General features: G+C 37.3%; 2 protein-coding genes across 13 annotated transcripts; both read right to left on the bottom strand.

The window, feature by feature from the left end:
* Positions 1 to 14,231: 14,231 nt before the first annotated feature.
* On the bottom strand, positions 14,232 to 18,967 carry LOC131300587 (uncharacterized). Of its 11 annotated transcripts, XM_058326508.1 has the most exons (5): positions 18,564 to 18,967; positions 17,033 to 17,222; positions 16,857 to 16,906; positions 16,476 to 16,724; positions 14,237 to 15,602 (listed from the first exon to the last, which is right to left on the bottom strand). In XM_058326508.1, the coding sequence occupies exons 2-5, from the start codon at positions 17,120 to 17,122 to the stop codon at positions 15,581 to 15,583; spliced, it is 411 nt and encodes a 136-aa protein (XP_058182491.1). In that variant the 5' UTR covers positions 17,123 to 17,222; positions 18,564 to 18,967; the 3' UTR covers positions 14,237 to 15,580. The 11 variants fall into 11 exon arrangements, 8 of the variants coding, with proteins under 8 accessions (XP_058182490.1, XP_058182483.1, XP_058182484.1 ...); XM_058326507.1 differs by lacking the exon at positions 18,564 to 18,967 and having other exon boundaries at positions 14,232 to 15,602; positions 16,484 to 16,724; positions 17,033 to 18,520; XM_058326500.1 differs by lacking the exons at positions 16,857 to 16,906; positions 18,564 to 18,967 and having other exon boundaries at positions 14,232 to 15,424; positions 15,497 to 15,602; positions 16,484 to 16,713; positions 17,033 to 18,520.
* Positions 18,968 to 19,162: 195 nt separating this feature from the next.
* Positions 19,163 to 24,099, bottom strand: LOC131300586 (putative pentatricopeptide repeat-containing protein At5g08310, mitochondrial). Of its 2 annotated transcripts, none has more exons than XM_058326497.1 (2): positions 21,189 to 24,099; positions 19,163 to 19,768 (listed from the first exon to the last, which is right to left on the bottom strand). In XM_058326497.1, exon 1 carries the CDS (start codon positions 23,917 to 23,919, stop codon positions 21,355 to 21,357), a length of 2,565 nt encoding a protein of 854 aa, XP_058182480.1. In that variant the 5' UTR covers positions 23,920 to 24,099; the 3' UTR covers positions 19,163 to 19,768; positions 21,189 to 21,354. The 2 variants fall into 2 exon arrangements, with proteins under 2 accessions (XP_058182480.1, XP_058182481.1); XM_058326498.1 differs by lacking the exon at positions 19,163 to 19,768 and adding an exon at positions 20,980 to 21,083.
* Positions 24,100 to 26,212: the final 2,113 nt, after the last annotated feature.

The following is a 26,212-nucleotide window of genomic DNA, read 5'->3' as shown; positions in this document are numbered from 1 at the left end:
AATGGGTTGCCCCAAGCGTAGGGCGGAGACCGACGTAGCATAATATCCGGTAAGTCCGGAATCGAATCCACAGAGACGGTAATGTGTGCTGACTAAAAATTCGGGTTATTACTAATTTAACGGGCTCTTAGGTAGCCACCCTTTTTCGGTTTGATTGAGAGATTAAGTAAAACAAGAAAATTGAATGTGTTTTTTAAGAAAATTAAAAGGAGGTAAAATCGTAGGGTTCATAGCACTTGTAACTAATCCGGATTAACCTGCTCTGTTTGGAATTCTTAAAAACGTTTAATTTTAGATTGAAAAAGATACCCCGCAAGATGCGAGACTCTACGGTTATACCCATGCGCAGCGAAGAATGAGTTTTGGACCTCCATTCCCCCGTTCACATGGGCTCCGACGATGCCCGGATTCGTCCGCGGGAAGTATTTTCCAATCTAACATCGGTTTTTCATTATTTGATAAAAGGAGCAGTGCCCGAACTAGTCATAACGTGCTAATCACCTCACGACCCTACCAAACGACTACTCACTCAACATTAAGCAATAAACAAAAGAAACCCCAAATTGAAACATGCTTCTATTACTCAATACGAAAAATAAACAAAAGATCCAAACCAAATAAAAACAAACAGACAACTTTAATGAAGAACGAAAATTAAAACGAGTTACCAGAGTGCGAGTAATTGAACAAAGCTTTAAGAACTTGAACGGAAAAGAAAACGCTAGGTAATATTGACAGCAGCAGTTGAAACCCCGTTCCCCGTTTCGTCCGTCCTTTTTTCCCAAAAGCTGCCGACAGCCTTTTTCCTTTTTTTTCTTCCGTCCAAGAGCTGCTGACCTAAACAGTAGGTGACAAAGTTGGTTTTATAGGGATTGAAGGTAATAATTACATAGTGGCCCTTGGACTTCACATAATAAAACATTAGCCATTCAACTTCGAAGGACTTTGCATCTTGATCCAAAACTTCTATAAAATCTTCTCTTTACCCAAATTATTGAAAACCGAGCTCGAGCAACCTATAAACATTAAAACACAGAATAAAAATCAGTTAACAAAAATAAAGGACTAATAAATATAGATTGGAGGGCTAAAATATGTATATTTTGGCACTTATCATTTAGTTTAAATTTTTTTGATAGTTATCCATTGGCGATGGCGGCAGCGTGGTGGGGTGGCCTGGGTGGAGTTGTTGGAATGGTGGTGGTGGTGTAGTGGTGATGTGGTGGTTGTGGTGATTGTTGATGTGGTGGTGGTTGTGGTGGAATGGTGATTGTGGTGGTGGTGGAGTGGTGATTGTGGTGGTGGTGGTAGCGGCGCGGTGGTGGTGGTGGTGATGGTGGTTTTGGAAAAAAAGCAAACGAATTAGAAATAGTATATATAATAAATATTAGTCTTCTAGTAATAGATGTTGTGTTGGTGTAGTAGTAAGGGCTTGGGTATTGTAGGCGCGAGGTCACGATTTCGAAACCCATTGGAAATAGACGACGAAAAAATTCCTTGCCAAAACCAAAAAAGGCCGACGAAAAAAAAAATTTCGTCGTCAGGAGTCTTTCTTGACCAACATAAAACGACGAAATTTTTCGTCGGCAATCAGTTTGGCGACGAAAATCGTGTAATTGCCGACAAAAATTTTTCCTCGTCTTTGACCTTTTTTGTAGTAGTGTAACCCCCTACTTTACAACTAAGCAGTTGAATAAAATAACAGTTGATATATGAAATTAAAAAAAAGGCAAAGAAATGTAACACATAATCCTTTTCTTACTATCTATTAACTTAAGTGAAATCTAAGATCTTCTCCACAAGATCCTTTCTTTCCCAACCACTAATCATGACCTATCCCACGGGATCACTTCCTTTTATCTGTCCTGTACTGAGGTTCTAAGTGAATACACCCAAGTTACGTACCTAGTATGGATTCATCTACAACCATAACAAGGGGCTAGCTTACCATGCCATGACATGACTAAGGTTCGCCTAATCAACATTGGGCCCCTGTTAGCACCCATTTCAATTTCGGTCCCCTGTTAGCACCTATTTCATCAATACCGAGCCCCTGTTAACATCCATTCATCCGCTCGCAGGCAATCAACTATAACTTTTCAATTTATCCTTTACCTAGCAACGTCTAGGTGAATTCTACTCGCATACCACCTCATGAACCTAGGTCCGATCTAGCACGTACAACATAATTCATCAATAACAATATAACTCATAAAAATGATACATTTCAATGGGTAGCAAGTATAACAATTAATAAGTCAACGAATAAGTAAAACACGTAATGTTTTATGATTGGACCGATGTCCTTAAGCTATTTAAAGTTTTATTAGCAAGTAAATTCATTGGACATTCAATTATCTAGAGAATCGAACCAATTATTTTGTAGACCTTAGGCATATAGTAGTTTTACAAATACTTCGCATTAGATGTACTGTAGAGACCTGCAATTTTTTTCTATTTTCTTTAATATCGTTTAATATGTAAAAGATCGTATTTACTTTAAATTATATGTTTATTAATGAGGTTATTCGGATATGCCTACTGTTGTGTACTGGACATTCGGAGAATAGTTGAACTTTGAGTTTTGGTGTTGAAATGACGTGTGGAAGTGTTGGTAGCAATCGGGGTTTGATTCGCTGAACGTTGTCAAAAAATTTTAAATCTGTCTTTGATGTGCCGGTACCGTAGTTTCCCAGTATCGGTACACCCTGCAAAAATTCTGAAATTTCAACATGCATTTTAAACACTATAAATAAATCCCTTATGTTATTTTTTCACTCAAAGACCACGAACTAAGCCCTAAAATCGCCCATCCACCTTCTCTCTTCAATTCTTCACCCAAATCTTTGGATTTGCACCTCAAACACCACCAAATCTTCAAGATCTATGGGTTGTTCATCCTAATCTCATCCGGAATTAAGGTTATTGTACTCAAAGAGGTAAGAACTCCATCATTTTTGTATTTTTCTTTATCTCCTCTCAATCACTTGTTGAACCTCACTTATTCCTCTTGATCTTGGGGAATCTTGGACCTAGGTCTCGTATTGTAGCTTGGGAGGAGCTAGATCTTGGTGGTTTCAAGTTTGGGTCACTTAGGGTTTTGCTCAAAACTCATTGTGGTAGGAATTTCTTACTATTGTTATGCGTTTATGCGGTGTTTGTGTAGCTAGATCGTGCCTTGCTTCGTTGTTTGAGGTTGTTCCTTTCATTTTCGAAATTTTACAGAATCGGTCACTATTTATGGGGGTTTTTCGTCATCTTAAACTCGGAAATAAATTTTGGCTCATTCTTATGAAATAGAGTAGACTTAGAACCCGTTCTAATGCCGCTAGAATCACCCGAAACCGTTGAGAATTGAATTAATGGTGGATTTTAGAAATCTGGTCATGAATCTGTCTCGTTTTCTAGGTTTGCGCCCAACTTCGAATGGCCATAACTTTCTCGTCCGATGTCCGTTTCATGCAAACTTTATATCAAATCGAAGGCCTTGAAGTCAGCTTTCTATTGCCACCGGAATCGCCTTAAAAGTCTTAGTACACAGAAAGTTATGATCATTTGTGTGGAGATGTGTCAATCTGCCAATGTCTACTGGCTATTCCTAAGTTGTATTCGTTCCGTGTTATGACTCTCTATATGATTAGAACATGTTTAAGTCACTCTCGAGTATGATTACTTGTGTCTTAATGAGACTCGTATCCACGTGCCTTGTCTTGTTGAGTTCCCTAGGTTCCTTTGGCACTCGTTTTATTACATTCTTGTTTAGAACCTAGCCGGTGATGTGTCGTGGAATCGTTATGGGTCCAGTATGTGGCATAAGGCGATGTGATAAAATTAGAGGAATAACGTGGATTTAAAGTATTTATTAATGTGCAATGGGGTATGCTTATGAGTTTATAATACATTGTTGATGATGTATGAATGAATATGAACTTGGAAAGTGATGTCTGCTTATATACGGATTGATAATGCATTTATGTTTACGTGAGTTGTGAATTCTGAATTGAGGGTCCTGCAATGCAATGTGTGGTAATGCGGAGACTCTAGATGTAACACCAAGGTGTTTAATTACGCTAATCATGCTTTATTAAAGATAAGTTAATTTTAGGTGTTAAGTTATGTGGTATTAAGTGCTTGCGCGTCCTTTATGTGCTATGTAATACACAAATTATGTTCGCATTATGTCATGTATATTATTTATGAGTTATGTGCATCTATGTGACTAGAAATTTCATGTGAGAAATAATTGTGTAATTATACAAAGTTATATAATGTGACACATGGAGTATTGTACACCACACCACATAGGATTATTTTATCCTAAAAGTGAGATAAAAATCAGCCCCTCTTCTCCTCTCATATATGGTATATATATATATATATATATCTCTCTCTCTCTCTCTCAAGAACTCTAGAAACCTCCATGTCATACACTTCTAGGGCTTCAATCTAAAGAGAAATCAAGTACCAAGAGCAAGATTAAGTCTTAAATTCATCTCTTAGCCAAGTATTGGAATCTCTTAAGCCATGATATAAACTTAGAATTTGGTGAGTTTCCATGTATTGACTTAATTCTTATGAATGTGTGTGTGTGTGTGTGTGTGTGTATATATATATATATATATATATATATATATATATATATATATATATATATATATATATATATATATATATATGCAAAATTGTGTATACATCTTTGAGATCAAGGTATTTTGCTTCAATCATGATAGAACAATGGTTGCTGGATGTATTTGTTAAGTTTTAGTTGGTAAAGAAGAGAAATAAACCCTAGTTTTGAAGAAAGAGGGTTTGTGAAAAATCCGTCAGAAATTTACTGCGTTTTTGTACCCTAAGCCACGAATTTTTAGACATAGTAAATAATCTTCAAAAATTACGAAATTTTTATGGGATGTTCCTCAATGAGTCTACAATGTTGTGTAAAACTTTGGGATGAATACTCCTTAAAACAAAGTCTAGAAAAATCTCGCACTAGACTGCATTCTGTTTTTCTGCTACTGCTGAATCTCTATTTTGGCCTTCGATTTTTGGTGTGTTTGACCTAGTTTCTCATCACGTTATTTTCGGAAATTTTTATGTGTGGTACCCATATGTGTCTACTGTATTGTGTCCAAAAATTAGAGTAAAACTCAAAGAAAATAATTTTAAACAATTCGTTTACTAAGCTGCGTTCTGTTTTGGACTGTGCGGAATTCTGCAGTTTTGTTTCTTATTCTTTTAATTTTTAAGACAAGTTCTTGGCCACGTAAATCCTCAAGAAAATTTGATACCATGTGAATATGAGTCCCCTTTATGCGTTAAAATTTTAGAGACCTAGTTCATTGTGGTTTATCCTCAAGAATTATTGGAGCGGATCATGGCTAACTTGTCATTTTTTTTAGGGAATCATGCATGTGAATCATCTTACGAGTTCTTTGTGTAAATGATGTGTGTTCATATACAATATGTAGGATTCAGTGAACAAGAGAAGAATATAAGGGACACAAGTTGATGTTTACTTGAAGTGCAAAGGAAAGTGAGTAACCTTATACTTTAAAATGGAAAATTTTATGAACTCTCTTTTCTATGAAGTGTGACTTGATTTTCTATGTTATGAAGTGATATGTCTAAGTGTTTTGAGTGTTATGTTATAATGAAAATATTCCTTAATATATTTCCTAAGATGTTCGAAGTATGTATGTTACAAGTTTTGTTTTACGAAGTATGCATGTCATGCCCCTTGCTTTACCGTATGTGCCCGCTGGGGGGGTTCTATAATAGCCAGCATTATATGCCCCTTTGGAGGGTTCTATAATATCCATTATGTGCCTTCCTGAAGGGTTCTATAATATCCAGGTATGTGCCCTTGCCGATGGGTACCAATAATCGACCGGAATCCCGATATGTGTCATGTATGTATATGTATGTGGTAAGCTTGGCGATATTGGCTAAGTAAATGTGTTCGAGTACTTTATGCTTTCATGTAAAATATCTTTTGGATTTCTTTTAAATGTTCGTAACTAGTGTGCTGTATGTGTGCTGAATATTCAAAACCCAAATTAGAGTATGAGCTTTACTCACTGAGCTTTCAGCTGACGGTTTAATTACCAATTTCAAGTGATGAAGTATGATAGCTTATAGGTGCAATGTTTTGTGCAAATTTGGGCTTCATAGAATCGTTTTGCATATAGAAAGAAAGTAGAAAGAAGACTTGTATTTTGGCCATGTTTTGTACTTGTTTCCCCGTAAGATCAAGGATGTACATATTTTTGCAAAGTGATGTACGTAAGTTATGTATTTTAGGGAAAGGTTATGGATGTTCATATTAATGTAATTATGATGTCTTGAAAGTTATCAATGTATGGATGCTCTAGACCAAATGGATTGTGCTCATTTTGCCTAAACTTGTTTATGGTTACTTTTTTTAATAGACCCCATAAATTTAAGTGAAGTCTTTTTTTTTTAATCGCTTCTGCAAATGTTTAGTTATTTTTATTTGAGGCGCTTTCTTGAGCCAATTTGGTTATGTTTGAAGGCCTTATTGGCTGGTCACGTGCCGTAATTCCCTATTAAGGGGTCTAAAGATAGCGGGACATGACACTAGAGGGCCCGCAACGTAAGGTGTGGTAATGCGGAAACCCAGGTGGATAGAATTCAATGTGACGCAAGGGGTGGTAACACAGTTAAATGTCTCGCATGATGAAGAGAATTTGGATTGACTTCAAAAGTCTATGTTGATGTTTGAATTGTTTGTTGCTTGGGATTGTGGTTGTCGAAAAAGTGAATGAAATGTTGGTTTTATCAAAGTTTTATTAAAGAAAGAAATTTGAATTTTGAAAAGATCCGGTATTCTTGAGCGAATCAACGGATCCGGTATTTGAGCACAAAACAATGGATTTCGGTATTCAAGCTCGAATTAACAGAGTTTGACTTGTAATGGTCTTGAATTTTCTCTAAATTGTTTTGAAAATAAAAAAGTAAAGTTTTATAAAATGAGGTTCTATGATAAATGGTATGAGTACTTTAAATGTTGCTTCTAGTTAACGTATGAATGGTTAGGGATATCTGTAGGACGTCCAGGATTCTCCAGTCTTAGTTCGTCTGTTCGTAGTGATAGTTATTGTATCTCATGTTCATTTGTTGGAATTCATTCACTCTAGTTGCATGCTTCATCGCATTTTCATATAACTTGAGTATAGATTTCTCTACTAGGTTAGTGTAGCTCAACCTATCATTTTTAGGTTCAAAACAAGGAAGTTGGCATGGTGTGCATTGCGTGCTTGTTGATCATGGATTTCGAAGGTATTAAAGAAGCGGCAATTGTCACTTGTTTTGAAAGTAGTATTTGGAAGAATGACAAATGTAAAACTATAATATTATTTTGATATCAATAAATTGGGGCTTCGAGTCAAGCTTATATCTTTTAAATTTAAGTTTGTAAATATGGAAAGAAATGTCATTTGGGTATTATCGGTATTTTAGTAGAGATTTTATTTATCGTAAATTATTATTATTTATGTTAAACATCGAGGGCGTGACATGTACAATAGATTTACTTGAGGGTTTTCAAGTGTATTAGGTAGATTCTAAATTTTTAAAAGAAACACAGTAGCTTTAGGTTTTAATTAGGATCCTAAATTTTCATAAGGCAATTTATTAGTTCTTAAAATGACATTATTAACTCTATTTATCTTTTTACTTACTAGTAAAATAGTCAATCTCTTTAATCATCTTCTTCTTCTTCTTTTTCTTTGTACCTTGATTATTTTAAAAGAAATATTGTGACTCATTTATTAGCCAAGTATTATATAAAAAAAAATACATGTTTTACTTACCTAGTACTCTTTCTGTCCCTTTTTTTGTGTTCAGTATTTCATTTTGGACTGTTCCTTAATAAGTGTCCATTTTGTAAAGTTAGGGGGGTAAAAGTTGGTGTATTGTCTATTTTGTCCCTAAAAGTAGATTTTATTTTGAAAAGTTAGTAAGTAAAAGTGTAATGATGATGGGTAAGTAGGAAAAGTGGAGGAAAAAGTTGATGTGAAAGGTGTAATGATAATGTCTTTTTAATAAGTTGGAGGGCAAATTATAGTTACCCCCCTCTAACTATGCCTTGCGTACACTTACCCCCTCTAATTTTTTTTTTGGCACTTAACCCCCTCAAACTAACGGAAATTCAAACGGTTATAACTTCAAACGGTCATAATTTTTTCGTCCAAAGTCAAAAATATGCAAATTATATATCGATTTCGAGATCTTGAAGTCAGCTTTCTAATGACACCAAAATCATATCACGATTCAAAGCACACAGAAAGTTATGATCAAAAGAGTAAGGACTGGTAGACAGAAAGACCGTTTTGATCATAACTTTCTGTGTGCTTTGAATCGTGATGTGATTTTGGTGTCATTAGAAAGCTGACTTCAAGACCTCAAAATCAATATATAATTTGCATATTTTCGACTTTGGATGAAAAAGTTATGACCGTTTGAATTTCCGTTAGTTTGAGGGGGTTAAGTGCCAAAAAAAAAGTTAGAGGGGGGTAAGTGTACGCGAGGCATAGTTAGAGGGGGGTAACTATAATTTGCCCTAAGTTGGAGTTACGAAGCAAGACACTTAAAAAGGGACAGAGGGAGTATCATTTACTAAAAAAATCGTTTACCTAGTAAGTAAATCCATTTACCTTTTTATTTATTTATTAAAACATGTTCACAATAATAGAATAAAATCCATTTCAACCAAAAGTACACTGATTATAATATGCATTTCACATTCCTAAGAATTAAAGTTAGCCATGTACGATGAAAATGAGATAAAAGCACTAAGTGGGTTCAAATCTACAAGGTAATACTCCGTAACATGCAAGGGTCGAATTGTGAAACTAATATAAGGACAAGGGTGCAAGCGTAATATCTGTGTAATATTTTTGTAAAAAATACTGTACTAACGTTCAAGCACAGTAACCATTTTCGGAAGAAAACAGAGCAATTCGGTTTCGGAGGTTTTGATGCATGGGTTCATTTCCTTTCTCTTCCTAACATGAAAACAACATAATAAGACTCTAATATACTTAGGGGATGGTAGGATAGAGATTAATCAACCTTGGGTTTGGTCAGAAAAAGCTAGGAACCCGGTTCGGTTGATTTCGGAAAAACGAGGAAGATGACGGCGGCGGGAACGGCTCAGGAATGGCTCGGGAACGGCTCTCGGAATGGCTCTGAGATTCTTGAGGTCGTGCTAGGAGTTCGGAGTCCCGAATTCGATTAGTGAGGTGGTGTATGTGAAAGACCCGTAAACCCACTATTCTCTCTCTAAACCACCATGGACGAATTTGAAGGTTTCTCTCCTCTTTTCTTTCTTGCTCTGGACTTGTAAGTGAATGGAGTAGTAGTGTTTCTAACTTTCTGTGTTTATTTGTATGGGTAGTATTTACAGTGGAAGTGAGAGAGAGAGAGAGAGAGAGAGAGAGAGAGAGAGAGAGAGAGAGAGAGAGCCGTAGGAGGTGATGGTGGATGGGAGAGGTCTGAGTATTTGCAGCCAGGTGATGGTGGATGGGAGAGGTCTGAGTATTTGCAGCCATTGGGGGCTGAAATTTCAGGGAGGAGAGGAGGTAACCATGGAGTAATAAGGTATTAAGGTGGGTGATGGTGGAGTTGATAGGTGGTGGTGGAATTCCGTTGGTTCTAAATATGGTTGATGGGTGAGATGATAGAAGGCTGCTGATTTTTTGGAAGGGGAAGGGAAACCCATTGTGTATTGTTGTGCTGGCAGGATAATAAATAAGCCAAACGCCCCCTAAGAGCAGGGGAGTAGTTGTGGATCGGCAGGAGGGAGAGAGAGACAGCTGGACTGGAAATGTTAAGGGTAGTTTAGTTAGGATTTTTAGATTAGGAATTCTAGTTAAGTTTCAATTGGGCTTTCTTGTTAGACTATATAGTACTCCCTCTGTTCCAATTTATTACGCCCATATTGACTTTCACGTAATTTAAAAAAAATTCATAATTACATTGACTTTTCATCAATTTTACTATTTTACCCCTTGATAGAGCATTTAATTAGGCAAAAAGTGCAATTCTAATTTTTTTTGAATGAGGCGGGAAGTTCCCCTGCCATACTCATAAACTGATGTCCATCATAATTGCTCTCTTTGATTTCTTGAAAACATAGCCTCATTTAAATGTATAAAAGAAAAGGAGGGGCAAAATGGTAATTAGATATCTAAAAATGAAAAATTTTGAAACATACAAATCATTTTGGGACATCCCAAAAAGAAATAAGAGCGTAACAAATTGGGACGGAGGAAGTACTAATTTAGAAGTAAGATTATTAAATTTTATTAGAAAAATTTAGGCTCTGTTTAGAACCTATGAAAAGGAAAGGAAAAGAAAGGAAAATTAAAAACATTGTTTGGTTTGAAGAGAAAGAGTGAAGAAAATAAAAATTTCAAGTGTAGTGAATAGTAAATTTTTCCTCTCATTTTTCTCTCATTTTTTCTTCTCTTTTATTTTCCTTTATTTTCCCTAGGTTCCAAACAGATCCTAAAGAGTCAAAATTAGGGTCATTACAAGTAGATTCTATTTTGAAAGTTAGTGGATAAAAATGTAACGATAATGATTCCATAAAGAGTAAGTATGAAAAGTTATAAAATGTGATTACAATTATGTTTCCATAAAAAGTTGGATTAACGAAATAAAACACTTAAAAAACGGACCGAGGGAATATAAGAATTGAGTTTGTTGACAGTTAAGCAAGAAATTGAACCTTGTGCAGTCGAGGCTATTTTCCTGTCACTTGTCAGACTTAACCCAATAATTAGTTATGTTCACACGGTAGATCTCGTCAAAATGCCAGAATGTGATTTTAAAAGCATCTTTTTTGGACACCAATAAATTGTGATCAGGGCGCAAAAACAAATCAAAATTAGGTTCTCTACACATTGGATCAGAACCCAGCAAATTTCCCCCAAGTCTGAGTTATTTTTTTAGTGTGAGAGATCATATATGTTATGGGTATCCAATTAACCCGATTTTAAACCATCAATTTTTCATAAGTCCACCATAACACTTTCCAAACTCATCTAGTCCACTTCTAAATTTCATAACCCACTAAGGGCCCGATTGGATGCCGTATCCATCGGGTGTATTTCGCAATCCGGGTGTATTGGTTCCTTACTCCACCGTTTGGCAAGATTAAGGGCTCTTGTATTCGTTTCTCCCCTTCTTCGTTAACACATGCCAAAGGGTACTAATTTATGGCCACCTCCAGAGGTAGCCATAACTAATCCGGGGACAATACAGGTGAAATCTTGCCATTTCTGTCCTCCCTAATCCCCCCTCTTCATCTCCTCTTCGTACATGCACAGACCGAAAAAAATGGAAAATAGAGAGAGAGAAAAAAAAAATTAAGGCCGGAGTTATCATTTACAGTAGAGAGAGAGAGAGAGAGAGAGAGAGAGAGAGAGAAGTACCGTTGCCGTTCGAAATTTTGCCGTCGACAGTGTGCATCTGCGGATTCGAAATTTACCGGTCGGACACGGGAGAAGGTGGGTGGGTTTTGTAGTCAAAGGAAATTTGTCGGTCGTCCTCATCCAGGGGAAAGTGGGTGGGTTTTGTAGTCAGAGAGAGAGAGAGAGAGAGAGAGAGAGAGGTGGGTCAGTGGGTGGGTGGTTTTGATAGAAAAACTGCGTACTCCTATTTTAATATGTATTTTATTTTGTACAAAACTAAAATCTAACCCTTTTTATTTATCTTTTTTTACTCCTATTTTGTTGTGTACAAAACTTAATATTCAATAAATAAAATAGATAATAAAAATTTTTTTAAAACACAAAATTTATTTATTTTTTTAAATTATAAAATAATTAAATTATTAGTAAACTAAATTATTATTGCTTAATTGTGATAAAGTAATTAATTTTATTGGATTTTGTAATAATATATTTAATCTAATGAATTATTTTTTTTAATATTGCGCAAAGGCAAAAGAGTCATTTGATAGCTTTTTACATCATATATCCTTCTTTATATACCAAATTTATCCTCTATCCAAACCAAGTATTATTTTATCCCACGTCTCTAATACATCATCCAAACCATTTACTTTTTAATACACCCTCTATAAATATCACATCAATGTGGGCCCTCCCTTCTTAACTAATACCCCTTACTATCTTATCACCCCTTCATAAATAATACACCCAAAACACATACAGCATCCAATCGGGCCCTAAGTCCACTAATAATTTTAATGACAAAAATATCCCACCTAAAAAATAAGGGCCTTGTTTGGCTAACATGAAAATATATTTTTTCCCATTTATATTGCAATCAAGCCGCCGCCATCACTGCCGTCGCTGCCACCACCGCTGTCACCGCGGACGCCGCCGCTGCCACCACCGTCGCCGCTGCTGCCACCACCGTCGCCGCTGCCATCACTCCTCATATAACGTTATATGTGTAACAAAAAACATATTTTTTCATTTTTCTCAATTCTTTTTATTGAACCTGCTACACTTAACATTTAACGTTATATATGTGATCTCTTTTTGTTTTTTCCTATTTTTCTTGTATTGATTTTTTAACGTTATATGAGTGATAAAAATTTCCTAACATACAACATTATATGTGGCAAAATTTTTTTAACATGCGACATTTCTTTTTGGTTTTTCTTGTTTTTAGTCTTTTAACATTATATGCTGGTCCATACAAAACATATAACATTATATGTGAATTTTTGAATATCTAAATATTGCAAAAAAAAAAAAATTAGAACATATAATCTTATATATTTATTCAAAAAACTTCAAATATATCAGAAGCAAGTCGGAGAGGCCGCTGCGCAGACCAAATCAATAAGTGATTGATGAAAATCACAAATATAACCTTATATATTTATTCAAAAAACTTCAAATCTCTAACCCTAGGAAAAGCACACATATAACATTATGTATTTATTCAAAAACCTCCAAATCTGATGATAACCGGACATGGGACAAACAAAAGACCGGATCAACATTCTTATAATATTATATTTTTTATTTTTACTACTTCAAATTTCTCTCCGGTAAAACAAATAACAGAGAAGAAACAGATACCGATACTCTATATACGTATGTACTAAATATAAGAAATAGAGAAGAAAACATGACAACATGAGATCATAAAAAAAATACCCATCAGAAATAAACACGACCAATATTACTCGTCCGATCCATCGTCGCCACGGAAAATGGAGACCCAGTTGTAAAGGAGAAACGGTGCTGAAGACAAAACAAAGAGGAAGACAGCCTCTTGAACAACACCTTGATTTTTCTGGATCCCTTGAAAAGCCCATCACAATTGAGAGAATGTAGATTCACGTTGATAGCAAATCGTTGAAGAAATGTCATCAGCAATTCCAACCGCCAATTGATAATACCGCCCATTGATAAGTTGAAATTAGATTGAAATGAACCCATGCAGTAGAGAAATCATCCCGACCCTTTTTTGATGGAAACCTCTCAACCCACTTTTTAGCTGCAGAATCCCCATACCCACTTTTCTCCGACGGCAGAGAGAAAGGAGGAGGAGGTTATGCTCCAGATTTGTTTTTAGTCTAGGGTTTCTCTCTATATGACAGTTTATATAGGAGGGCATTTTTGTCTTGGTTTAATTTCTTTTTTAAAAGAAATGGACTTAAGACCTTACTAAATTATATTAGTGGATTAGATGGGTTATAAACATTAGAGGTGGACTAACTGGATTACAAGTTCTTTATAGTGGACCTTAGACCAATTTTTTATTCCTTTTTCCTAACAATGGTACCGGGTTTCTCTCGCACTAGTTTCTGGAAGTGTAGTGATACATTGGTTTCGGACAAATAAATCGACGGTAACAATCGATTATCGACTAATGTGATAATCCAAATTGTTAATGACAAGTGCCGAGAATCAGACTACACGCAAGTGATTTTCACTCTCACTAATATACCGAAAATATAACAGCCGCTACGCAGTGACAAATATTTCCGGGGGGCGGGGGGGGGGGGGGGGGGGGGGGGATTCACCTTTAGAGGTAAGAATAAAACTAGATATAATCTCAAAAAGGTAAGAAATGACATACTGGAGTCATTTGACTACTTGTGATAATTCCTCAAAAGGCAGCGTGGGTACATCTGTTAAGTGGATGTGGAGTGAAGGAGAATAAGGTGAAGATTAAAATTTCTGTTCAGAGGCATCACGCTTTATACATAAATAACTAGGGGCATAACTACGTGCTACGCACGATTGGTCATACCCGTTGATTCAATAACAGAAATTCTATACTGTAAATTGTTTTGGATTGTTTGCTCATCTTGCATGAGGCCTGTGACAAATATGACACTGTTGTAACCAACATGCATTTACATTGTTTACGAGTTGAACTTTGACATATTACAAACACAGAAAGTTTTAAAGTTTGTTGTCATACATTTGAAGTACAGTATATTACAGACATAAGTCGAAATTAGGCTTAATTCAGGACAAGGGATAAGATAGTTTGTTGGATTTCTTTCCAGTTGTTGGTTTCCTTGTTCTGATATGAGTTCCTCATGTTCCTTCTTTTTCTTCCGGATAAAGGGTTGAAAAATCTGCAAAAAGATATTCCACCAATTGTTTGTTTTGATCCTCATCGGATTTCTCGAGCCATCCTCTCAATTTCACTGTCTACTAATGCATCATCAAAGACCCCTGTGCAAATCTAAGTATCAAGATTAAGAAACTCAAATTTGAAATGAATACAATATTGCAATGAAAAGTACAGGTAATGGCACAGCAAAATCCAATGGTGAAACATACAATCAAGTTTCATGAATTTTACCTCCCATTAAAAATATAAAAACACAGGTCACATACTTATCTATTTGTGAACATCTGTATTGAAGATTTGAACTGCATTTGGTTTCTCATTTCCTTTTAAACAGTATGACTGTATGAGGTATATTTCTGACTACAGGCATAGAAGAAAATGAGCTTCAAAGAGTCTGTTGGTGATGTCTAAACCTGAACAACGAGCATAACCTTTAAAATAATGTAGCCTCAATTCTATCCGTAGTCAAAGTTAATGCATTTGACAGATATCACAATTTAGAGCAATTAGAAAGACCCACTGTGAATATTTTTCAATCTCATCAATATATCCGATGAAATCAACTCAAAATTTAAAGCCAATGACTCTAAGTACATCATCAGAAGAGTCATACCAAAAGACAATAGGTTTCCATTACTCATAGCTAGAGGTGAATCATACTTTCCGTTAACAAACACCAGAACTCAGTATTATTCAATCTATTCTCAATACATGTCTGAATGCTGTAGGAACTCGTGAAAGATGCTGCATCTTTAGAAGCAACCCTAAAAACATTTGGGCACTCCGTAGGTTCTTCAAAAGCAGCCACCCTTCCCCTAAATGAATGCTACTACTCTGTGATAAGTACAAAGAAAAATTCATTGAAAGGAAGTGAATCCCAAAAGATAAAAACAACTACCTGAAGTTTCCAACCATAAAGCCCAAAGTTGCCCTGCAGAGAATTTTCAACCATTCATTTTCAAGTGGTGATTCAAGTAAGCCCTCAAGTTTGCACAGAAGACCACCTGCAGGATTTAAAATGGAAAGGGTCAGCCATATTAGTTCTAATTATTGTCATTCTGCTAACATAACAAGACACTGCATAAAATTGAAGAGAACATTTTGCATGCCTCATAGACATGCAGTTGAGTATTTCCTATCATATGAGCTAAACACCTTGCAATTACACCATCTATGCCGACCTATTTCCCTTGACATGCACAAACTTTAACGGCATATGTAACGGCACATACACATACTATGACATTAAAGAAAGAGGAAAAGGAAACAAGAATGAGCAATTCTAAAAGTCCTTTGATAGTTTGCAAGAGGTTGCTCTTCTTATGCTCCAGTTGATCAGCACAAGGCATATAAGTAAGCGAAGTCACCAAATCAACAATGTACATCACCACATTGCCTTTAACCTCATGTTCATTCCCCTGGAAAAGACACATTGCAGCTCCTTGACATTTTCCCCAAACCAGTCATTTTCTTCTTAATGTTGTGGCTCGTATTAGACTGCCACCCCACTGCCTTTTGGTATTTTGTTTGTTATCCAGCACACCAACTTATTTCTGGTACCTTCTAGCATGGTACGGATGGGATTGATCTCAATTTTCGTATAATTGTTTAATGACTCAGCCTATGTTTTTTGGAACCATTTGGAAATCCATTTTGCTGGGCCAACAGTTCCTTGAAAATTGCTAATCCTCGAAGTTTTCCATGACATCTAAATGGAATTATTGAAACCATAAATTATCCGCCAGACATCTTTCTTAGGATACTAAGCAGGCTAGTTTATTCAATCAAATAACTCAGAGAAAACATAAAACTTGAAATGGGAAGATGAGCTTGTACACAATTGCAACTAAAGAGAAGACCTGAACACAAATCCTCACCTGCTTACCATACTCCAATTTCGTGTGTACGTCTTCATCATCGTCGCTATGCTTCCGAGAAAGGTGCTTCCGTTTGGCTTTCTCTTCAATTTGTCTCTGATACTACAGAGTTCGTTCAAATTTTCCCACTCAACTTTGAGTTCAATCCTACCTCTGAATTCCTCTTCCTCTTGTTGCAAGGCATAGTGGCATACATATATCACATTTTCAAAATCTGGATGATCTCCATCACATAAAACTGGAGAGAAGCTGCACCATATAAACATTTTAGGGACATTACAGATGAACTACACGTCTGCACATACTGTCAAAGTTGTATATTAGATGGGATGCATTGGAAAAGAGAATGTAATGAGTATTATGGTAGTATGAAAGACATACACTTGTGCTGCCATCTCGTGCCAAACGATAAACTCATCAGCAACAATAGCCTGTGAAAAATATGAAATTATTGGCCCTAAATCCTGCATTTTGCTTCAACCCATGGAAGCAAAACAAAACTAACAGAGAAAGATGAAAATGAAGAAACAAAATAGCCTGACCACAAAGTCTCTAACCTTTAAATCCTTTGTTTTTTTTGTGCTCCTTGTTCTTCTTCTTGTTGGTCTCCTCATGTGTTTGTTTCGAATGATCACTTCCCCCACCATAGCCCTTTCTTGAGTCAACAGCAAGTTGAGCCGAAAATGCTTTTCTTACGGAATCAAATTTTGCAGTAGCATATTCTTTAGCCAGATCCTCCAAGCCTGCCTGGGAATGGTAGATTTGCATAGAAACACTAAGTCCACTACGGTCATAAAGACCTCAAGAAACCACCCCAATTTTTCAAGCCCATGGTATTATATATAGGATCTCAATTTATCCATCATCAATTCAAGTGGTCCACCAACAAATACTATCTGTACATGTTCTCACAGTTCTATCTACTGCTTCCCTTTCTCCTTCCAGGGCATTGCGTTTTCTATCTTTCAAAAGAAGGCCCATTGGAAGTGGGTACATCAATGTGTCCTAAAAAATGGCTGATTGTTGGCCTTCCATTCCCTTGAGAAACTGGTACATCAATAGCGATCCCATCCAAAATCAACAATGCCTTATAGAAAATCCATCTTAGCAAGGGAAAACCCAAGTCTCCAGTCACATTATAAGAAATCATATTCAACTAAAATATACATACACCATGTCAAAATCCATAAAACCATGGAAAAATATCTGTAAGGCTTCAGCGAATCAGTGCTAGTAAGACTTTTTGAACCAAAAAGCATGTTTGTAAATTCACTTAACCCCAAACTATAAACACCAGGTATTTTAGATTCAACTAAACTAAGCCTGACAACATGCTAGAATAATCTTAAACAAAGCACTCATCATAATAGGGCACCGACAAAAAAAATTGGAGGCAGTAATTGTATCCTCAAGGCATTTGAAGGATTATGTGACTGTGTCTCCTGATAATTTGTGGGAATAGTGAAGAATCAAGAATTCTGAAAAACTAAAGATAAGAACTAAAAGAGTAAAATGAACCCAGAGTCGAGGTTTGAACTCTGTTTCAGTTTTCTTGAAATTTCTCAGCAACCAAATAAAAGTCATGATCGGATTACTCTCCCCAAAACACTATGCAATTCACATTTGTGGGACCCAATCAAATACAAGTCTCTATTAAATTCAGCTTAATTCAACTATTTGACTGAACTTGAGGTGAATTTTAATTCCTGTATAAATAAACCAAACAAGGAACCATAAACTCAAACATCTGTTGTCTGTGCACCATTTAAATTTGCTTTGATCAGCAAACACCAAAATTCACATCTTTAGTACGAGAATCTGAACCCTACCCCAATCAGGAAAAAAAAAAATTAGAAACCCATTTCAGATTTCATGTACCCATCCAACAACCATCCATTTTTCAATCTTCCCAAACTGAAGATACCAAATCGAATTAAACTAAAATAATGGAAGAAGGAACCGAACCCACTGTCAATCAGTTAAAAGCCAAGAATATCAAATAGAGAAACCCAACAACGTACAACAAAAATATTCTAAATATCAAATAGAGAAACCCAACAACGTACAACAAAAATATTCTAATCATACCTTAGAGACTCGATCTCGCCCTTGAGCAACTTGATGAAATCAGACTCCTCCTTCATCATCCCTTCTGCACGGTCTGATTAGGGACCAAATCGTTCTTTTTTGGTATGCCTCGGTACATAATCCCTGGTCAGCATCAAAACCCTAATACCAACTCGCAGCTACAACTCCATTAGTTCATTTATCGAGTTCTCTCACTCCACCGCCATAACGAGAACCAATTGGAGAAGAAATCGGCAGCCTGGTTCGGACCCGGGAATGGGGTTGTGGGTGAGGTATTTTCGTTTGGGGTAGAGAGAGAGAACGAAAAGCTGGAAAGTAAAAGTGGCAATGCATTAACTCCTCCGGACCACGAGTGCAATTTTGTTCACCCTCCTTAAAAGAGGGTGAACATTACCCATTTTCTTATTGGTTTAAATGGTGTGAACCCCACCACAAAGTGATGTCATGCTTACCATGCAAAACACTTTTTTGGTAAGCATAACATCACTTTGTGGTGGGGGGTCCACACCATTTCAACCAATAGGAAGGAGGGTAATGTTCACCCTCTTAAGTGGAGGGTGAACAAAACCCAACTCCCAAACCACGCATGCACGGCATCTGGAGCAGATTGACACAATAGCCCCCACGCAACAAGACAAAATACAGAACAAAAACAGGACAGAGTTGGAAAACACTAAAAGTCAGAAAACTCATTAAAGTAAAAATAACTAAACAGCTACAGTAACCCACTGTAGCAGTGAAAAGTCTAGTTTGCCCCTGAGCATTACACTTCAGCCTCACCCACTAGGGGTTCAATTGAAAATTTTGTGCCAAAATATGGCCGGCCAAAAATTGGCTTTCATGGCACTTATCTCAGGTTTTTGGATAACTCAGGCCAAAAGGGCAGCAAGAGATGAGGTTTACAGATGACACCAAAATGAATGAATTACTACGACAGTTGAACCATCAAAATTTTTTTGAACTAAGTTGACTCAGTCATTATATATCTGCTGTAGCATTTTGAACGGCCGGTTCTACCAGCTGCAGAAGGGCCATTTACAAACACTGAAGAACAAGACTGCCATGACCAAGGAAATACACAATTTAACAAACTGCAACCAGATAGAGACGAATGTGTCTGGACCGTGATGATGCATTCCATGAGCTCACACTAAGATTAAATGTTCGTCATCTCAGGAATTAGCTGGATTCATTTGTAATCGCATCTGCAAGAACCGTCTGGCATCAGGACTCTGTAGTAGCATCATCATAACAACTAAGGACAGTCGAAACTATCACAAGATATATGCTCACAGTCATGGCAGTTGGAACTCTTCTGGAACAAGAAGTAGCCAATAAAATGCACTAGTTCAGCACTATGTTACATGGATCCTTCTAAATGGCTTAAATAACCTATGTCGGGCAGTCAAGACTCAGACAATTTGTAAACGCTATTTACCAAAGGAAATAAAATGAAACACACTATGCCGTTCAAAAAAATAAATGAAACACACTCAGAAATTTGAATATTTCGGCATATCCCAGTGCCATTGAGATGAAAATTTGATAACTCCAACACTTAGACACGTACTGCTCCCGACCCTCAGACCCAAGTCCATGTAGAAGAGGTTCAACAAAGAACATAGTACAATGCAAGAAAATGTCCCAGTCCAGAAGACTTATCCCATAAAAAACGTTCTCATTCAAGCTCAGTATTTTGCTTGATATTTGCCTCTTCCTTTCTAAGAACCAGGCTACTTATTCCCAAATCGAGAAAAACAATAATGATGACCATAATAACTGTAATCCCAACAACTGATTCAATTTTTGTTAACTAAGATTGAGGGCAGGGTGGTTGTGCTGGTTCAAAGTTTTACAAACTTATTTTGTTGTTCTCTTGTTTCTGCTGGAATCTCCCTTTCTATATCGACCTTTCCTATCCAGTCTTCACTTCAACAGCAGATGTAAAGAGCAAGAAACAAAAGGTTAAGGCATCAGATCCAACAACTAAAGCAATCACGACTTAAACATGAAAAGGTATGATTCGGATGTTACCCGAAATTTGAAAGGGAAAGGTAAAGGTAAAGATAAGTGATTCTTGCTTATTATAGAGAATGATTCTTGCTTATTATAGAGAACAATAACAAGAATTCCCGTATCGTGATTCTTGCTTATTATAGTGATTCAATGTCAAGTATGCTTCAATCCCGGATTGCAGGTGACAAACATTATAAAATTGCGCAAAGAGTTCAGAAAATTTTACAACGTTACAAAGAACTTCAGGACATTATGGCTATCCTTGGGGGGTTTTTTTGGAACCAGATTATTTATAAAAGGGGCGAAACCCAAGACTAGGACACACCCTAGCTGAAGCAAAACAAGACTGATTAAAAAGATAAAACAAACAAAGAAACCAAACTAGGCTTTACAAAGCACCTCAACAGAAAGACCCCAATCTGAAGAGGATGGTTTAGCCGTATCAATCCACGAATCGAAGATCCAAACATAGCTGCTGGTTCTCATGGGAAAAAAGTACTTCGGCTAATCGGATGAAAAAGAAACAAAATTCCATCCTTGGTCAAAATGAGATAAGATAAAATACTAATTCTCAGAAGAAATCGTGGGCAATTCCTGTGATAAGCATACCTCATATATTAATTCTACGCTTGTAATGATAGTTGTTGATAATAAGGTGCTGAAGCAATCAAGTCAACAACCAAACTGAATTGCCGTAATTTATCTTAACCCAAACCTTGGCCTTGGACTGCAACATACAATCCTGCTGAGGCTGAGGGACTTAAAGTCCTTTTAATCAGGCAATGGGCTCCATTCCATCTTCAATTACGATGTCTGATAAACTTGAAATGATTGGAATGCTTCCCTCTCCGATAAGACTCATAATATCTGATTGAGTCCTGGCATCTTTAGACAATTTACATATAGCTTCTCTAAGTCTAACCCATAGCTGGTTCTTATCATTCGGGTCAGGAAAAATTCCACTGTGAAACATCTCTCTTAGTATTTTGAAAGCCAAGAGTGGGGTCGAGTTCGATAGCAAAGCCTCTATTAATGCGACATAGACATAGGTATCAGGTGTCATACCCTTCTCTTCCATCTCCTGGAAATACAATAGAGCATCATCTGGTCTCGCACACTTGCAAAGCCCATGAACTAGAGTCATAAAAGTGATTCTGTTCGGAGCACGCCCTAATTCCCTCATTTCAGTCCAAAGCTCAAGAGCTTCATTTGGTCTTCCTTCATTGCACAATCCATTTATCATAGTTGTGTACGTGAAGACATTCGGCTCCCGTTCTTTTCTAACCATTGTTGAAAAGCAAAGCTTGGCTTGATCAATATCACCATTTTTACACAATCCATCAATGAGTGTGTTGTAGGTAACAACCGATGGAATAAGCCCCTTCTCCTGCATCTCATTCAGAATACCATGGGCTTCCAATACTCTTCCGGCCTTGGAAAGCCCGTTTATTATGATATTGTAAGCAACCACGTCAGCGCAACACTCACGAGCGCCAATGTCTCTAAATATCTGCAAAGCACGGTCCACTTCTTGAACCTTGACAAATCCATCAATAGCTGCGGAATAGGGAATTATATCAGGGAGGAAACCTTCTTGAACCATGCTACTAAGAAAGTTGGAAGCTTCAGCTACTCTTCCATGTTTGCACAGCATTTTAACAAGCAATGTAGTATGTTTTATCCATGGTTCATGCCCATTTTCACGCATCTCCTTCAACATGCCAATAGCTCCTTCAATATCTTTTCTTCTACATAAGCATCCAAAAATGGAATTGTAAGTGAAGTGTGTTGGTTGAACTCCTGATTCCTTCATGTCTCCCAGAAGTTTGTGACATTCATCCACTCTATTTGCATTGCTCAAACTACCAATTAAGTTATTATAAAGCAAACAACTCGGCTTACAGTTCATTTGGACCATATCTTGGTAAAGGCCTAGGGCCATATCCAAGTTATCAGTCTTGCACAAATATTTGATCACTATATCAAAAGAATTGGTATCCGGGTGAACCATTTTTTTAGTCCGGAAAACCTTGTCCATCTGAACATCACAATCATATTCATCTCCCATCATTGCCCGTAGCAGATAATAAACTTCACTAACTGACCCTTTATTAACAAGGCCATTTAGAATAGAGTTATAAAGCAGGATCATCGCTTCGGAACCAAGCTCTTCTTGCCCATCCTCAAGCAACTTTACCATATCTCCTTCAGGCAATATTGATACAAGCTTTGTGAGTATTTCAACGTCAGGATAAACTCCCAAGTTCTTCATTTCTGAACATAAAATCAAAGCTTTTTCGACGTCTTTATTCCTGCAGAGGCCACCCATTAGGACGTTGTAAACAGAAACATCGGGAAGATAACCCAATTTCCGCATTTTGTCGAGCACCTGGAGAGCCTTATCCACCCTAGACTCCCTCACAAACCCATGAATTAACACGGAAATAGTTTTCTCATTCAGGCGAATACCGTGATCTTCCATCCTTTCAACTAGCTCAAAAGCCTTATCTACTTCGCCCCACTTGCTAAATGAGACTACCAAGATTACCACAACATGGGTGTCCATCCAACCCTTCTCATACATACTATTGAAAACTTCCAAAGCTTTTCCAAACTTCCCCGCATTGCAGTAACACTGCAAAAGTGGAGTCAATGTGTACTTATCGGGTTCCCAACCCAAATCTTGCATCTCTTTCAACCTTACCTCAACCAAACAAACTGAAGCAGTAGACTTAGCCAAAGCCTCCAACAAACAATTATAACTATAACTATTGGGAATACAAAGACCCGTCTTTTTAACTCGATCAAAGAGCGAATTCGCTTCTTCAACCAACCCCACACCACCCAAACACCTAACAAAGAAACCCAAAGCCCCCGGCGTCATCAAACACCTTGAGTTGACCAGTTCCAAGGCGAGACCTCTCAGTTGGTCATTTCGTCGAGCACGTGATAGGATCGAAGCCATAACATTGTACGTATAACAAGTGTGCCTGTACCCAGGTTGTTGCGAAGCCCAGTTAAAGAACAAGTGAGCTATTTTCCAGTTCTGGAGACTCTTCAGCACGGTCTCAACGATGGTAGGAGTGAGTTTGGAACCAAAGTCCACTGTTTCGGGGCTGTGTAGAGTGTGTGGGGAAAAGGGTCGGTTTTGGAAGATGGAAATGAGTCCATCGACGATCGGAGAATGATCTGGAGGGAGGAAAGAGCGATCGTGGCTGTTATTTTCAGTCTTTGTGCAAATGGGTCTTGATGTTATTGAGGAGGTATGTGCAAAAGATAACAGATGGAAGAGATCATGGTGTTGGGTGATGGGTTTGGTTGACTTCAAACGGAGATGCATATTTGTTACAGGATCAGCAATGGATTCAACTCCCTATTCCAGTGCAAATTTTGTTTATGAACCAAGGAGGGTAGAAAAGCCACAAATTCGGTCCCCCACAAAAGTGCTACTGGAGGAGTAAAATGGAGGCCTTCCAGTAGAGAAATACTCCTACTTATTTCTGGGGTAGTCGGAAACAACTTGTTTACCGTAGCAGTTCATCACGTTCAAAATTATTTTGAATGTTTCGAATTTTAAAACTCTTCCCCATAAAAGTTTCATTAAAATTCAGACCATCCAAAACACTTTTGGACGGTCGCGATTGAGCACTGTAAACTTTTGTTTACGGCTGCTCCGGAAATAAGATTTTCTCCTTCCGGTAACTAAGGATTGCAATTTCGTTTACCTTCTTTAAAACATGGTGAACATTACTCTCCCTTGAAATGATGTAGGTCTCACTTCTGTAATATCCACATCATTTCAACAGTAAAATAAGTATTTATTTTTAAATAAATACATATTTTATGAATTAAAAATAATGCATTTTAAAATAATGATCTGTCTTGTAAAACGAAAAATAATACTTACAAAATAAGAATCTTAGCGGAATGGAGCACGCCCCTAGATGGTGAGGAATGAAGAAATAATGAGATAAGAAATTATTGATGAGAGCCTTTTTTAACAAAATTAATGTTTTCTCTCAATTTTAATTATGTTACTGCAAGGCAAAAATTTTAATTATGTCCAATCCAAAAAAAATATTGTAATTTTCTCTCAATTTCGTTTAATCCAAATGAGTGATTTTATAAGAAACCATCACCCTCACCCTTATTTTCTCATGAAACCCCTCCATGCTCCTAGACGAAGGGGATGTTTGATAAAATTGAAAACTGAAACTAAAAGTTGAAAAATTAAGTACTGAATGCTGAATTTTTTAAGCTGAAAAGTTGTTTAATAGGCATATTAAGTATTGAATTAAAAAAATGATAAATTAATTTTAGTTTCGATTCTCTCTTAATTTATTAATGGTCACAATGTATTTATAATAATAGTAGAGTGGTGATTCTGGTGGCGGTGGGTGATGGAGTGAAGGTGGTGGTGGTGGAGTGGTTAGGGTGGGGATGGGGATGGAGTAGGAGTGGTGGTGTTGGAGTGGTGGCGGTGGTGGTGTAATGGTGGCGGTGGAGTGATGGTGGCAATAAGTGGTGGTGGTGGAGGTGTTGGATTGGTGGCCTTTGGTGGTGTAATGGTGGCAGTGAATGGTATTGGTGGAGTGATGGTTGTGCAATGGTGGCGTTGTGGTGATGGCGGCAGCGGCGTGGTAGTGGCGGTGGCAGTGGAGTGATGGTGAGAGTGGTGGTGGAGTGGTTGTAATGATAGTGGAGTAGCGGTGGCGATGGCGGTGGTGGTGGAGTGGTTGTAATGATAGTGGAGTAGCGGTGGCGATGGCGGTGGTGGTAGCGGTGGCGGTGATAGTAGTGGTTGTGGTGTTGAATGCAAATAGACAAGAATTCATAATTTTTTTCAACTTTTTAGCCTACATTTTAAGTAGCACTTAATTTGTTAAGTAATGTAAATTGTTGTTATCAAACCTACTGAATCCTGGGGAAAAAAAACCTACTGAATCACTTATTACTTTATTAATTCAGGTTTAAGTACTGAATTTAGGTTATCAAACAATCCCTAAGTTTTCCAGCGTCCTCTCTCTACATGAGAGCTTCTCTCTCTAGAGTTTCTCTCTAGGGTTTTCGTTTTGCCCCACTTTCTTTGATCTTTTTCTACTCTTAGTTTCATTTCTTTCCTTTGTCTCATCTGGCGAGGGGAGGAATAGGCTTGGGGTGTGAGAAAGCGGTGTTTTCGGGTACTGGATCTGTTCTTTTTCATCGATTTTTAGGTTTGTTTTCTAGTTTCCTTCAGTGATGTCGAAGGAGATCGTGGAACAATTGAGTAAGTTTTCTCTTACTCCAGAGGAGGCAGATGATATCGTGATTGACGCTTCCCTTCGGGAGCGGGCTATTGTGGATTGTTCGGTGAGTCTGGTGGGGAAGCTGCTCACCAGAAGAGGTTTTAGCAGAGCTGCTTTGAAAGATACGATGCGGAAGGTTTGGGGATCACCAGATGGGCTTCGGGTGGTTGATGTAGGAGATAATCTCTTTCACTTCCGGTTTGCCAACGAGATGGATCTTCAACGGGTGGTGAACGGGGGTCCATGGTGTTTTGATAATATGGTATTATTACTTCGCAGGTGGGAAGCTGGCATGAAAGCGAACACGGTAGACTTCAAGGAGATTGATTTTTGGATTCAATTATGGGG

Source organism: Rhododendron vialii, chromosome 9a, assembly GCF_030253575.1.
Source record: "Rhododendron vialii isolate Sample 1 chromosome 9a, ASM3025357v1".
In the NCBI taxonomy this organism is placed as follows: domain Eukaryota; kingdom Viridiplantae; phylum Streptophyta; class Magnoliopsida; order Ericales; family Ericaceae; genus Rhododendron; species Rhododendron vialii.
The sequence above is the reverse complement of the archived record's forward strand: the minus strand, read 5'-3'. Positions and strand labels throughout refer to the sequence as shown.

Bases quoted from the DNA above. Each gene is read 5' to 3' on its own strand.
- LOC131300587 (XM_058326499.1), bottom strand. From the start codon at position 17,243: ATGCAAATCTACCATTCCCAGGCAGGCTTGGAGGATCTGGCTAAAGAA. The intron at 16,714-17,032 runs GTTAGAGACTTT...GCTTCTCTCCAG, and splicing joins AAAAAACAAAGGATTTAAAG to TTTTATGTGATGGAGATCAT. The intron at 15,603-16,483 runs GTAAGCAGGTGA...TAAATCCTGCAG, and splicing joins ACACACGAAATTGGAGTATG to GTGGTCTTCTGTGCAAACTT.
- LOC131300586 (XM_058326497.1), bottom strand. From the start codon at position 23,919: ATGCATCTCCGTTTGAAGTCAACCAAACCCATCACCCAACACCATGAT.